The sequence below is a fragment of the Corvus hawaiiensis genome, chromosome 1, assembly GCF_020740725.1.
Source record: "Corvus hawaiiensis isolate bCorHaw1 chromosome 1, bCorHaw1.pri.cur, whole genome shotgun sequence".
Lineage (NCBI taxonomy): Eukaryota > Metazoa > Chordata > Aves > Passeriformes > Corvidae > Corvus > Corvus hawaiiensis.
Genome location: NC_063213.1, coordinates 1336572 through 1350163, shown reverse-complemented (window position 1 = coordinate 1350163; position 13592 = coordinate 1336572). Strand labels below are relative to the sequence as shown.

Below are 13592 nucleotides of genomic sequence, written 5' to 3'. Positions count from 1 at the left end.
AAGCAGCTGAGGTTTGAGGGAGGAAATCAGAGCTCGGGGCTCTCATTGGGAGCAGATGCTCCAAACCTCCCACAGATTTCTGCCCCTCCAGCTCAGCGCTGGTTTCTCAGCAGGAGGTCCTGGGGAGTGATGGGGATAACTCCCTAAAACCGGCTGCCTCACCTCAAATTTAGCCCTCGCTTTTCCTGCCCTGGGAGGGTGGCAAGATGTGGGGGTGGTGAGGCACCGCCAGAGATTTGGGGCTGCCCCTGGATCCCTGCAAATTCCCAAGGCCGGGTTGGACGGGGCTTGGAGCAGCCTGGGACAGTGGGAGGTGTCCCTGCCCATGGCAGGGTGGGGACTGGATGGGCTTTAAGGTCCCTTCCAACCCAACCCATCCTGGGATTCCCTGGATCTTTGTGCTGCCTCTCCAAGCCTGAGCTAATCCTTCTGGAGACTCTGGAAGTGCCACAGTGTAATCACCACCATTCAGGAATGATAAAGGCTTCCCAGGATGGAAAACCTGTCCTTGCGAGCGTCCCACAATGCTCATCCTGCCTCCATGCCCTCTCCCATATTTCCGTTCATCCACAATTTCCTTCAAGAACCACCTCCAAGAGGCTCTTCCAGGTGATCCCTGAGGAGCAGCCGTGACTTACCCCAGCCAAATAAAGTGAATCCCCAAAGATATTTCTTCTCTGAGAAAAATGCCATGAAGATGAGGCTGTGGAGATAGAGCCCTTCCACCAGGATCCAGTAGTAATTGGTTGCCAGGAAGTAGAGGAAGAAGGTGACGGCCACTTTACAGCCCACCTGCAGCGACCACAGAAGGACAGAGAAGGAACACGGGGTGAAATTCTCGTGCTGCACAAACACGGCGAGGCGGGGTGGGAAAACAAGGCTCAGGAAGGAAAAAATTTAATCAGAAAATTTCCTTGCAGGGTTTTTAAAAGGAAAATCTGTGGGAGAACAGGAGAGATGAAGAGTTGGGAAAGAACTCCTGAGCCAAAGGGGATTTTTCCAACAGCAGGTGAGTTGGGAGGAGGAGGAGAAGAGATGATGGTCTGATCCTGCTCTCTCCCAGCCTGGTGATGAGGGGCTCACACACTTCCTGGGGCAGTTGTGTTCCACCTTTTCCCTGTTTTTCATCTTTCCCTGTGTTTCATTTTTCCCTGTGTTTCACCTTTTCCCTGTGTTTCCTGCTCATGTTGGAGGCCAAAGGGCTTTGGCCAAGTTGTCCTGGTCTGGGTGTCCTGCCGAAGTCACAACACCTGGAATTATAACTCCTTCCTCAGCTCATGGACAGACCAAGGTGGGATGAAGTCACCCCATCCTGACATGGATGTCCAAGCCGGGATCCTCCAGGTCAGTCCTCAACAAAGACATCCCAGATGGTTCCTGCTGCCTTTGGAGCCAGGTGTTCCAAGAGCAAACAGCACCCGGAGGTTTTCCCCCTGGAAGTGTCAAGGTGTTTCCAGAGCAGACCTGAGCTGCAAGGTGGGAGATCTGGGAGAGACTTCCAGGACATCCTGGTGTTAAATGGGCTCCTAAGCTGAGCTCTCGCTCCACACTGAGCTGAAATCCTTTGGGTTTTGGGAGCCAAACCCCGACTGTGACCCAACACTCCCTTGGGACAGAGTGGGACAAAGGCACCCTTCTTCCCAATTTCTCAGCTCCAGAGTAGAGAAAGGCTGCAAAATACTGGGATTGATCCGTACAAAGACACCTCTTGTCAGTGTGGATATCCTTGGAGTCAGGGAAGGTGGATTTCCCAGGAATTCTGGGACTACCTTGGCAGTGGTACATCTTTGTGCTGCCCTTTGATTACAAAGGACTGACAGAAAATTCCAATAATACCTTGGAAATAAAAAGAGAATTTTTTTTATCCTGGCACAGCTCTTATGCTAATTTTTTGTCAATCAATACACACATCTATACCTATATTTGCATATTGATAAGATATGCACACATGGCACTCATTTTCTTTCATCGACAGAGTTAAATGGATTAATTAATGGATTAATTAAAAATCCCCATAAATTCAATAATATTTTTTATATTTATAAAAAGTCCCCATTTAGGCTTGATAATATTTTCTATATTTATTTTTTGTCTTTATTGCCTCATGCGGGGAACACGAGGCAATAATTGCAAAGTTCCCTCTTCATTCGGAAACAAAAGAAATCCAGTAATTGTCGCCTTCGTCGCTTGTTTGCCTTGCAATTCCAAAGAGTGGGAAATGCCATTAAATGCTAATATCCAAAGAATGCCATAGATTATCCTAATTATTCCTTATAATGAGCCCGGCATGAGGAGAAACTCCAAACAATGCAGTGAAACATTCTGTGTTGTTTCCAAAAAAAAATAAAGAGTGTTGGGAGTGTGTTGAGTGAGACTCCGTAAATTAATGACACAGATCTCCGGGATGGGAAGGGAACACAATGACAAAGTTCCACTTGGGACATTCGGATGCACAGTGGGATATTCCCAAATCCTCTGATTTTTCGCAGGGTGTTGCTGGTCCCTGGTTGTAGCACAAGCTGGGAAACACTTGAGAAGACAAACAAATCCACAGGCGGGAAGTTTATCCCAGAATCCCTGAGGTTGGAAAAGACCTCCAAAACCATCAAGTCCAAGCTTTGCCCGATCCCCAGCAGAGCACTGAGTGCCACCTCCAGGAATTCCTTGGACACCTCCAGGGATGGGGACTCCAAACCCCCCTGGGCAGTTCCAAGGCCTGATCCTCCTTTCCATGGAGAAATTCCTGCTGCTGTCCACCCTGAGCCTCCCCTGGTCATTCCCTCTGCTCCTGTCCCTGTTCCCTGGGAGCAGAGCCCAACCCCCCCAGCTGCCCCCTCCTGTCAGGGACTTGTGGGGAGTGAGAAGGTGCCACACCCAGGATTCCATGGGAAATCCGTGATGGGACCAATGACAAGGAGAGCCGAGAGCTTCAGGATGTGGGAAGCATGAGGATGGGCTTCCTCCCCCCAAGCACATGGACAATGCAGATACGGCCATCAGAGATTTCCACACAGTGAAAAGCCCATGGAATTTTGGAGAAGAGTCTGAGTGACCTACCTTCCATTTTTATTTTGGGATGTTGACTCGTCTGCCTGGGTTGGCTGGACTGACTGAACCGACCGTAAATGGAACCTGAGGTTCAGGCTGGACTTAGGAGGAATTTCTCCATGGAAAGGGCGATCAGGCCTTGGAAGGGGCTGCCCAGGGAGGCTTGGCGTCCCCAGCCCTGGAGGTGTCCAAGGAATTACTGGGTGTGACACTCGGTGCTCTGGGCTGGGGACAAGGTGGGGATCGGGCACCCACCAACCATTCCAAGGTTGGCTGACCTTGGAATTCTTTTCCAACCTCAGTGATTCTGTCCGAGGTCCCTCTCACAGACACCTCCTTTTTGCAGATGAGCCCCACCGTTTCCCATGACACCTCATCATCCCTCCATTTTCCCTTCCAAAATGTCTTTTTTCCATATGGGAGTGAGAAAAGTTGTGCATTCCCCATCCCTGGAAGTGTTGTGAGCCAAGCTGGATGCGCCTTGTGCTGGGATGGTCAGAAGTGTTTCCACAGCCAGAAATTCCGGGGAGTATCGGGGGAATGTAAATGGGAATCAAGGTGTCAACCTTGACTGCCGTGGGAAGAGCTTTTCCTTAGCTCAGGAATTGGGCAATCCCTCTGAAACTGTGGGAATGGGAAAAGATGGGAGGGGGCGGTGAAAGGTGAGTAGGGTGGAAAACTCCCCGAAAGAGGGAAAGTGTTGAACAGAGAGGACAAAGACATGAAATCCTGGGAAAACACTGCTCTGGGAATACTCACAAACTGCGACTTATCCGCTGGAGGTGCTTCCGTGATGGATTTCAAGTCCTCCTCAGAGATCCGCTCCATCTCCTCCAGGGCTGACCCGGAGTACAGGACCGCGTCCTTCACGAAGATGCTGACGGCTCTCAGCATGAAGGACACAAACAGGTGCATGTGGATGTAGTTCCTAGTGCAGTGCAAACGTCTGGAAGAGGAGAAAAAAAAGGATTGGGAAGCTTAGTCCAACTGTTGGATGGAGTCATGGCCACCTCTGGCTCCGGAGAGCCCCAGCTGCTCCCGCCGGCACCGTGTCCCCATGGGGAGCAGAGTGAGGGTCACTGCTCCCTGTGCTCCCGGGGAGTTGGGAAATGGATTAATACCTGCTCCAGGCGCTTCAGGTAATCATGGAATCATGGAATGGTTTGGGTTGGATGGGACCCTAAAGCCCATCCAGTGCCACCCCTGCCACAGGCAGTGGACACAGATCGTGGACACCTCCCACTATCCCAGGAGCTCCAAGCCCCAATGTCCAGCCTGGCCTTGGGCACTGCCAGGGATCCAGGGGCAGCCCCAGCTGCTCTGGGCACCCTGTGCCAGGGCCTCCCCACTCTTCCAGCCAGGAATTCCTTCCTAAAATCCGCTTTAACCCTGCCCTCTGGCAGTGGGAAGCCATTCCCGCTCTCCTATCCACACTCGCCCTTGGATTCCAGAGGCTCCAGAACTTTTGGCCAGTGGAAACCTCACAGAGCTTCCTGTAAACCGTTAATTTTTGTGTCCAGCCCAATTTAGGAGCAACTCCAGCAGTAACTCCGGTGTGGTGGGCTGTTCTCCCTGTTTCCTGCTGGAAACATTATCCTTTGTGGGCTCCACCCCAGCAATGGCAGCGGCGACCCCACAAATCCTGGTTGTAAAGCGCTTTAAGGTCCTTTTTGGGGGAAAAGCTGTTTTGGGGCTGGTCAGAGGTGAATGGATCAGAGACAGGAACGAGAGGTATATTTTAGGATCAGGAATCAGGATTTCGGGGAAGAAGGAATTGACCTCTTGGGATCCTCTCTGTCCTCTGGAGCTCTGTTGCCATGCCGGGATTTACGAATGGATTTACGAATGGATTTACATCCTCTTAAATCGCAATAATCTGCACTAATTAAAAGCCGTGTTTTCATCCCTTCTGGAGGATGTTATGATAACAACCCCACTTGTTCTCTGCGCTTTTAGAATCCAAATCACACCAAGTGGAACTGATGAGGTTTAAATGAAGATTGGCTTTGTTCCCCGCATTTAAAGGGAGTCAGTGAATCTCTGCATTAGCAAGGATAAAATCTGGCTTGATCCCTGCTGCTGCTCTGATCCTTGGGATAAAGATGCTCCAGCACAGGTGCTCTGGGCTGGAAATGAAGTGCTCCGAGTATGTGGAAAAAGAAAAACCAGGAATTCTCCTATGTACGTGGACATGGAATATTTTAACAACCTTGCCAGTGTCCAGTGGGAAATGAAACGGAGGGGAAAGGTTGGGAGAACTGGAGTGTGCTGGAGGGATGGGGTCTGCATTCCCCTTTGGATTGGGCGTGTCATGGATTTGGGATTTGCTATCCAGGCAAACCCCCGACACCTTTTGCTGTCTGCAGAGAGCTCTGAGCACTTCCAGAGCCCAAAGACACACATTTTATTCCCAGTGTTCCATGCCCAAGGCTTGGCTCGAGCTTCCCAAATCCCTCTGCAGAAATCACAGGGCTGTTCTGGCCCCCTCAGCTCTTGTCCAGGTCCTGCTGGTTTTTTAGGAGAAGACACGAGCAGACATCGAAGGGAAGCAAACCTGGGGCTCAGGGTTTGGGGTCACCCTGCTCTATCAGCTCACCAGATAAAACATTCCCAAAGGACAAATTCCTGGATATGGGTGACACCTTTCATCCCTCCCATCCAACTCTCTCTATGCCAGCAAGAATCCCAGAATCCCAGAACGGTTTGGGCTGGAAGGAACCTTAAGGATCATCCCATTCCAACCCCAACACCTTCCACTATCCCAGGTTTCTCCAAGCCCTGTCCAACCTGGCCTTGGACACTTCCAGGGATGGAAGAGGCAACGTTGGATCTAAGGAATGGATAATGAGGGTTCAAAGTGGTGTTTAGGGGTGTAAATCCCTTGGCAGGGATGGTGGGAAGGGAGGGGACACAAACAGAGTCAGGAGGGTCATTTTTGGATCCCTGGGAACAGCAGCAGCACGGGGAGATTGGATGAATTATCCTGGAACTTTTCCATCCCTTTCAACTGGTTTATCCTTCACGAGCATTCGGATTTAGAGTGGAATTTCCCTCAGGAAACCTTATTTATCTGCAAATCAGCCATCTAAAGCTAAGCCGGTCACCTGCAGGGACAACAGGGACAGAAAACCTTGGACAGTCTTCCAAGGGATTCCTGGAGACGCCCCTCTTCCCGTTTGCTGCAAAGAGGGCCTGGAAAGCTCCACTTGAGGGAAGCAGAAGGAATTCCAACACCCCACCCACCGTCCCCCAGGAAGTTTGCCCTAAGTGACCCTAAACACAGCCCAAATCACAGGCGCCACCGCCACTGGTGGCTTCCTGAACTGCGCCACCCCAATTTCATCCTTCCGGAAAAACCGGAGGCTTTTCCAGTGTCGCTTAGGTAAAAACAGAGCCGCCTACCTGAAGTATCCCAGGATAAGGACAGCAACTGTGAGGGATCCCAGGGAGATGGAGTATCCAACAGTATAAATCAAATAGAGGCGATCAAAGACCTCCTGCAGCAGAAACGATGGAGAAAACAGCGTCACATTGGGAACGCGGCCCTACTGCACCATCACACAACCCTGGCAGCGCACAGAGCCCAGATCCTCAGGGAATCCCGTCCTTTTGGCAGCTTGGGAAGTGGGGTGTGTGTTCCCTGAGGTGGGGAGATGGGATTTCCCCCAGGGATTCATGATGGAGTTGGGTTCATCCCCTACGTGGGAGTTTCGCGGTATTTTCATCCCAAAGGAACCCAAAAGCGCTTTACAAGCCCTCAGCCCAGCCCAAGGATCACTTGGGAATTTTTGCCTGGACGAAATGCCTGCTGAGCTGGGAATTTTGCAAGGGATTCATGATGGAGTTGGGTTCATCCCATACCTGGGAGTTTCACAGTATTGTCATCCCAAAGGAACCCAAAAGCGCTTTACAAACTCTTGGCCCAATCACTTGGGAATTTTTACCAGGACAAAATGCCTGCTGAGCTGGGAATTTTGCTGGAATTGTACAATTTAGCCATTGCTGGATAACTGATGTCCAGCCTGGGGGAGTGCAACTCATCCCAGAAAACATGGGAAGGAAATGCTTTGGCTATGGGATACGAGGAAAAAAATCACCTGCATTTATTTTTCCCTTTTTTTAATCCAAATCAGCCTCTGCCTGTGGTTATCCAATCCAGACATGACCTGAGCTTGCCAAAATCCCATTGGAAAAGCTCCTGTAACAGGAGAATTCCTAATAATTAATCCTTCGGGAGGCTTTAGGTTGCTATTTTCTAAAGTTGGCCTTGAAACCCTGAGGTTTCCATTAAATATCGGGATATTTTCCTTAATCCCGCCGGGACACGCAGCTGAACTCAGGGATTACTGGAAAGGGTTAAAATGCCTGCCCCTCATCCCAGCCTGTCCTGCCTTTCCCAGCCTGAAATTAGAAACAAATCCCAAAAAACCCAACCAATCCAGCATCTTTCTCCTCATTCCCTCCTCTCCCTCGCCCCGCCCACGGGGCTGCAATAACATCGGGAATGCTGGGCTCTGAATGACAGCTCTGATTGGGATTTGAGGCTTGGAACGCTGGCCTGGAATGCCAAACCTCAGCCCTATTACATCAGAATCCGCAGATTTGGGAATGTTTCTCTGCGGTTTGCACTGGAGGAGCGAAGCCCTTGCCAACATTAATTTACCGAGTGTGTCTGTGCGTATTTATGTGATATTTTTATAGATTTTTATAGATCTGTCTGTGGAGGCAGCGGGCCCCGAAAAGCCAAGAAGAGGATATTTCAAAGCTTCCAGGGAAAAACAGCCTGGCGTGACTTTCCTGCTGCCAAGCTGGAATCCTCTTGGAGCTGGAGAGCGTTTGCTTCCATAGTAAAAAATAAAATATCATAGTAATAATAATAATGATAATAATAAATCTCGCTCCAAGGTTGGAATTCTCAGTAATCCAGAAGTTTGAGGCCTTAACAAAACATCCCTGAGCCCCATTCAGAAATTTCACCGGGAAGGTCCACATTCCCATGGGACAACACCACTGTTGTGGCGGGAATGGCCTCAGGAAGAGCCTCTGGATTGGCTGGCAGGAGGCTTTGGAAGGTTGATTGCTCTGATTGACCACAGGGCCTCTCTGTGAACGGAGGTCAAGCCCCAAGTGCCAAGACACAGAAAGCCTCTCCTGGTGTCCTCCTTGGAGAAGGAGGTGCCCCAAATCCTACCCGGAGTCTCTCTGGGAAGCTGTTGGGAAAGGTGATTTCTTGGATGGGGTGCTCAGATCCTTGGGGAAAGCCTTTGGAGCAAAAAATTGCTGTTCTCCACTTCTACTTCTCCCTCACCTGGAGCTCAGGACTGGTAATTCCCAGGAGGTTTTCCTCCCTGGATTTACCCAGGAGGGGAAAAAAGTCTCCAAAGGAATTCCAGGTCTCCCGAGGGAGGTCCCAGCTCCATGAAAAGCACAATGAAGAATGAGGAAAGGTCCCCCAGGCAGGAAAATATTGAGTCATCTGCCAGCTGCAACAACCCTCTCCATGGTCTGAGGAGCATCCTCAGGGAGCTGAGGTGGACGGGAAGTTAAATAATTCCCAGAAAACCACAAAGGTCATGATGGCCAAGCCATGGACACAACCTGGAGCTCCATCACTCCAGGAAATTCCCACCTGAAGTCTCCTGGAAGTCCACCCTGAGGACGGACTGACCAACCCTGGTCATCCATTGCTGGAAGAGGCCAAACCTGGCCTTGCCATGAGATGCTGGTTTATACAGTGTGATAATTAAACTGACGTATTTTAATTTGATTTAATTATCATTTAATCCAAGTGTCCAAGGCTTTGAGCCACCTGGGCTGGTGGGAGGTGTCCCCTCCCATGGCACAGAGTTGGAACTGGAGGGACTTTAAGGTCTCTTCCAACCCCAACCAGTTCAGGATTCCATGATTCCATGAATTTGATTCCTGCAGGAACCCTCCACTCTTTCAACTGTTGCCACGCGTGCAAAAGGAAAAGGAAAACCAGACGGAGCAGGAGTTTTCTGGTGGCAAATCCCATCCTGAGTTCCATGGAGCTGTTCCCTGTATCCAAAGTTTTCCTTTCCTCCTTTTTATTCCGCTTTAGCAAGACACCAGCAACACTTGGGTTGTGAAGCTGGGAGGGATCCCGTGGTTTTTTGAGGAATGGGAAGGTTGGGATCAGCAGCACAGGAGGCTGGAAGGACCAATAAGGATTTTCCAGCTGGAATTTCTGCAAAGTTTCTCCAAGCTGCTGATTCAGGTGTTGTTAAGGACACGCTTGGAATCAGGGGTTTGCTGCTTTGAGTGATAAACAAAGCTGGAAAATCTCTGTCCTTGCTTTCCTTGGCTGTTTTTTTTTAGAGGAGAAGGGGACGAAATAAAAAGTTTAATGGGATAAAAGGAAACGCTAAATGGGATATTCATAAAATGGGATATTCACAAAATGGGATATTCACCAAAGGCGCGGAACAGGCACTGATTTCCAAAGCCTCAGGGAAACCCCTGAGTGTTGATGAGTTTTTCCTGCGGGGTTCGGCTCCCTTCATCCATAGAGATTCCAGGCTCTTAGATCCTCACGTGCTGGAGAGTGACTGGGATCAGCTCTCCCAAAAGACCCCCCAATTTAGCCTCAGACACCCCCATTTACTCCCAGACACCCCCATTTAGACATGCATGTCCATAAAAATCAGCTTTAAGTTCCCTTCCAACCCAAACCATTCCAGGATTCTCGGATTCTATTTCCAGGAGCGCACCAGACCAAATCCATAGGCGTGGAATGAGGATGGCACCTCGGGGTTGATTGAAATTACGAACAAAACATCTCTCGGATCGTTTTTTTATTCCTCCGCAGACTTTAAAACCTCTGCCCGTGTCCTGCTGCAAATGCCTGACACTTTGCTGGCATTCCTTGGTGGAATTCGGGACAAAACAATCCAAACCCGTTCCTGTGCCGTCACTTTGAGGCTCCACAAAGTTGTTTGCTTTTCCCAGGACCCCAGAGAGCTCCAGGATTGCTGCTTGGAACAATGGAGTTCAGATAAAGCAGCCCTGCAACACGCTGGGCCCTTCCCATTGTGTTCGGAAGGGGACGGATTCTCCAGGCCTCTCCGAATTCCCGGGAAGCCGTAAAATCCCCACGCTACAAACAAGCGGGAGCAGATGAAGACAGGATTGAGGCTGGATCTTAGGATGGCCCATCCTGCTGGTGGGTCCCAAGCTGAGCCAACCTCCCAAGTTGCTGGCTCCGACTCCCCTTTCCCAGGATTTCAGGAGATGGAGATCCCATTCACCCTTCAGCTCATCCTTGGAAACGGGATGGGTTTGACCTGCTTTAAAAATAGCCGTGTTTGGCGTCCCTGTGGTTTTGGGGGAGATGGGAATGAGGGAAATTCCTGGGGTTTGACCCAAACATGCCATTGCTGCTGCCAGTGTTGGAAAAGGTGACCGGAAAAAGGATCCTGCTGCTATTGGCTGGATGTGTGGAAGAGAAGGGATCCACTGTCAGTGGTTCCATGGGATTTGAGGAGAAACAGCCTAAAAAGCTGCCAGAGGTTCATCACTTGTCATTTGTGCCTCATTTTATCCAAAGATTGAGGAGCTCCAGGAACACAGGTCACCCTCACTCCTGGTTTTAAGGGAATTTAAGGAACAAAGGAGAACAGCCAGGCCTAAAGTCCTTTTAATTCTGCTCCCTGTCTCCTCCATGGCCAGGAAGGGATGCTGAGGGAAGAGGGTGGGAACAGAACAAATCCACAATAAATATGATGTGGAGCTGCTGGAGAGAGTCCAGAGGAGGCCTCGGAGCTGCTCCCAGGGCTGGAGCCCCTCTGCTCTGGAGCCAGGCTGGGACAGCTGGGAATGTTCCCCTGGAGAAGGGAAGGACACAGGGAGAGCTCCGAGCCCCTTGCAGGGCCTAAAGGGGCTCCGGGAGAGCTGCAGAGGGACTGGGGACAAGGCCTGGAGGGACAGGACCCAGGGAATGGCTTTGAGCTGAAAGAAGTAGATTTAGATGAGATATTGGGAAGGAATTCCTGGCTGGGAGGGTGGGGAGGGGCTGGGCTGGAATTGCCAGGGCAGCTGTGGCTGCCCCTGGATCCCTGGAAGAGTCCAAGACCAGGTTGGATGGGCCTTGGAGCAGCCTGGGATGGTGGGAGGTGTCCCCATGCCATGAGGGACACGATCACCCAGTGCCACCCCTGCCACGGGCAGGGACACCTCCCACTATCCCAGGCTGCTCCAAATGCCATCCAGCCTGGCCTTGGACACTTCCAGCCGATTGTTCACTCCTGTTTGACGTTATCTGGAAAGAATTTGAGGAAACACTTCCCTGGATCGCCTCATCCTACCTGGCTAAGGGAGGAATCAGTCTCCAGGGCTGTCCATTCCCATCCTCCAGTGGCGATTTTCCCTGAGGAAGCCGCCCAGGAGCCGTCCCTCCCCGGGCAGTTACGAGCTGTTAATTCTCCGGCCTCTGATGGCTTTAACACACTTTGCTCTTTGCAGAGAGCCCTTTCCGAGCTGCTCTGTGTGAAACAATCCCCATTTATTCGGGGCAGGACACCAACTTGCTCTGGGGCCCTCTGTTCGCCGCTTTGGCCTATCTTAAAATTATCCCAGCGTGGCTGAAATGGGAAAAGTCCCCACCTAAACAAACAGCCCTGGACAGAGCTGTGTGCAGCACGTGGTGTTTATTTAGGCGTGGATCTCTCCGGCTATCTATAGGTACAGGCCTATTTCCAGAGATAGCCAGCAAATCCATGTATTTATAGCCACAGACAGTTGGGTTTTCTTTTTTCTAAAAGCCCGGTTTCTTAAAATTCCCTCTGGTTCCATCTGCTCGGAGGCAGCCACGAGCCCCTGGCAAAGCGTTGGGTAAATGCAGCTGTTGGTGGTGACGCAGAGATGCTGCTCCCCAGGGAGGGAAATAATAATAGAAAACAATCTCTCGCTCAAGACAACGGCTCTATGTGGCCAAATTCCCCCGTTCTGACATCTCTGGACATGTTTACTCCATGAAAAAAAAAAAGAAATCAAAGGAAGGTTTATTAATCCCAGGGCTGCAGGGCCCCTCTGAAGTGTGACAAGAGGCCTCCCGTGCTCTCTGTGAGTAAAGTCATCACCACATTGAGGGAAAAAGGGCATTTTTCCCTTCCTCTTTTGTTTCCAGAGTGGTTTTCAGACCCCAAGGCCCAAGAGACCTGCAGTGGATGCACAGAGAGTGCTTCATTTGTCACAAAAATCCAGCCACCTCTGTGACAAAATCAGGGACCCCGTGACAATCACAGGATCACTGAGGTGAGGGCAGGCCTGATGAAGAGACCTCTTGCAAACATAAAGTTAAGAATTATAATAAAAATTAATAAATAGATGTCTTTAAAAAGCATTTGTTGATCAAGATACGATTTCAAAGCGGGCAGAAGCATCCATTTTTCCTGTGTTCTTTGCACGGGGTGAACACCACTTCAGCAAGACCAGCCTGGTAATTCTACCTGAACAATGGTGATGATTTAATTTGTCTTAATATTAAATACTATTCCATTCACCCTTGTAGCTACAACAGCAAGTTCCTGGCTAAAGATGCATCAGCCTTGGGGGCGCAGGATAAGGGGGATGGGTTATTAAAACAGCTCATTAAGGGAGAGCTCATGAGGAGCAGAAATTTTCCAAGAGGTTGATGCTAAAACTGCGGTGACACCTCCTGTAAATCTCTGTTGGGAAGTTCAGCCCCACTCAGGGGACACAGACAAAGTCAGGCACATCAACCCCACCACGGGAAATTCTGCTTTCAGCCTCTTTTTGTCACCCTGGAGGTGGAAATTCTCGATTTCTTCCTTGTGGTAAAAAAAAATGGGCAACTCTGTTCTTTTTTGTGCCCTTCCTCTACCAGTTCACCCTGAAAAATCCTAACTGTGGGAGGTGAAAAAGAAAGGATGTCCTTTCCCTAGGGGAAATCTTGCATTGGGGGACATCAGCTGGACAATTCCCACCCCAGGACACGGCTGAGGGTGGTGGGACAGAGGAGACAGTTTCAGAGAAGTCAAAAGTTTGTGCATTGATCAAGATGCTCGACAACTCCAACACCTGCTCCAGGACCTTCCCAGAAAACTCTGGGGCTGAAAGAGTTCTTTCCACTCTGAACTGGGGAAAGTCCCACCAGACTGGTTCGGGAAGGGAACATCCTCCAGCCCGTTGCTGGAGTGGCTGGAGCAGCACCCCGTTCACTCAACCTTCTGTTCCTCGTCCACGTGAGAGGAAACACTCAGATCCTCAAAGAACTCATTCCCTCCTTTCCCTCATTTCCTTATTTTCCTAAACCACTTCATTCAAGAGTTGCTTCACTCCAGAGGAGAAAACAGCAACCAAAGATAATAATAATAGAAAAAAAAAAATTTAAAAAAAACCTCCCCTACCCTGTGGTTAGGTTTAAAATTAAGAACATTGTCCCGAAGGGCCTCTGGATCATCCTCACGGAAGCCGTGGTTAGATCCTTATCTCCAGCTGCCTGGGATCATCCTGCCTGCAGCTGATCAGTCCCTAATGCCATGCCCCGTATCCAAGGGGACTCT

The 13592-nt window shown here is 50.2% G+C and overlaps 1 protein-coding gene across 1 annotated transcript in view; it reads right to left on the bottom strand.

The window, feature by feature from the left end:
- PTH1R (parathyroid hormone 1 receptor) overlaps positions 1-13592 on the bottom strand; it is a 77052-nt gene that overhangs the window by 16291 nt on the left and 47169 nt on the right. Inside the window, exons 5-7 of the mRNA XM_048305968.1 lie at positions 6451-6545; positions 3808-3994; positions 639-792 (exon numbers count right to left, since the gene is read on the bottom strand). Coding sequence (XP_048161925.1) covers positions 639-792; positions 3808-3994; positions 6451-6545 — 436 coding nt within the window. The remainder of the gene's footprint in view (positions 1-638; positions 793-3807; positions 3995-6450; positions 6546-13592) is intronic.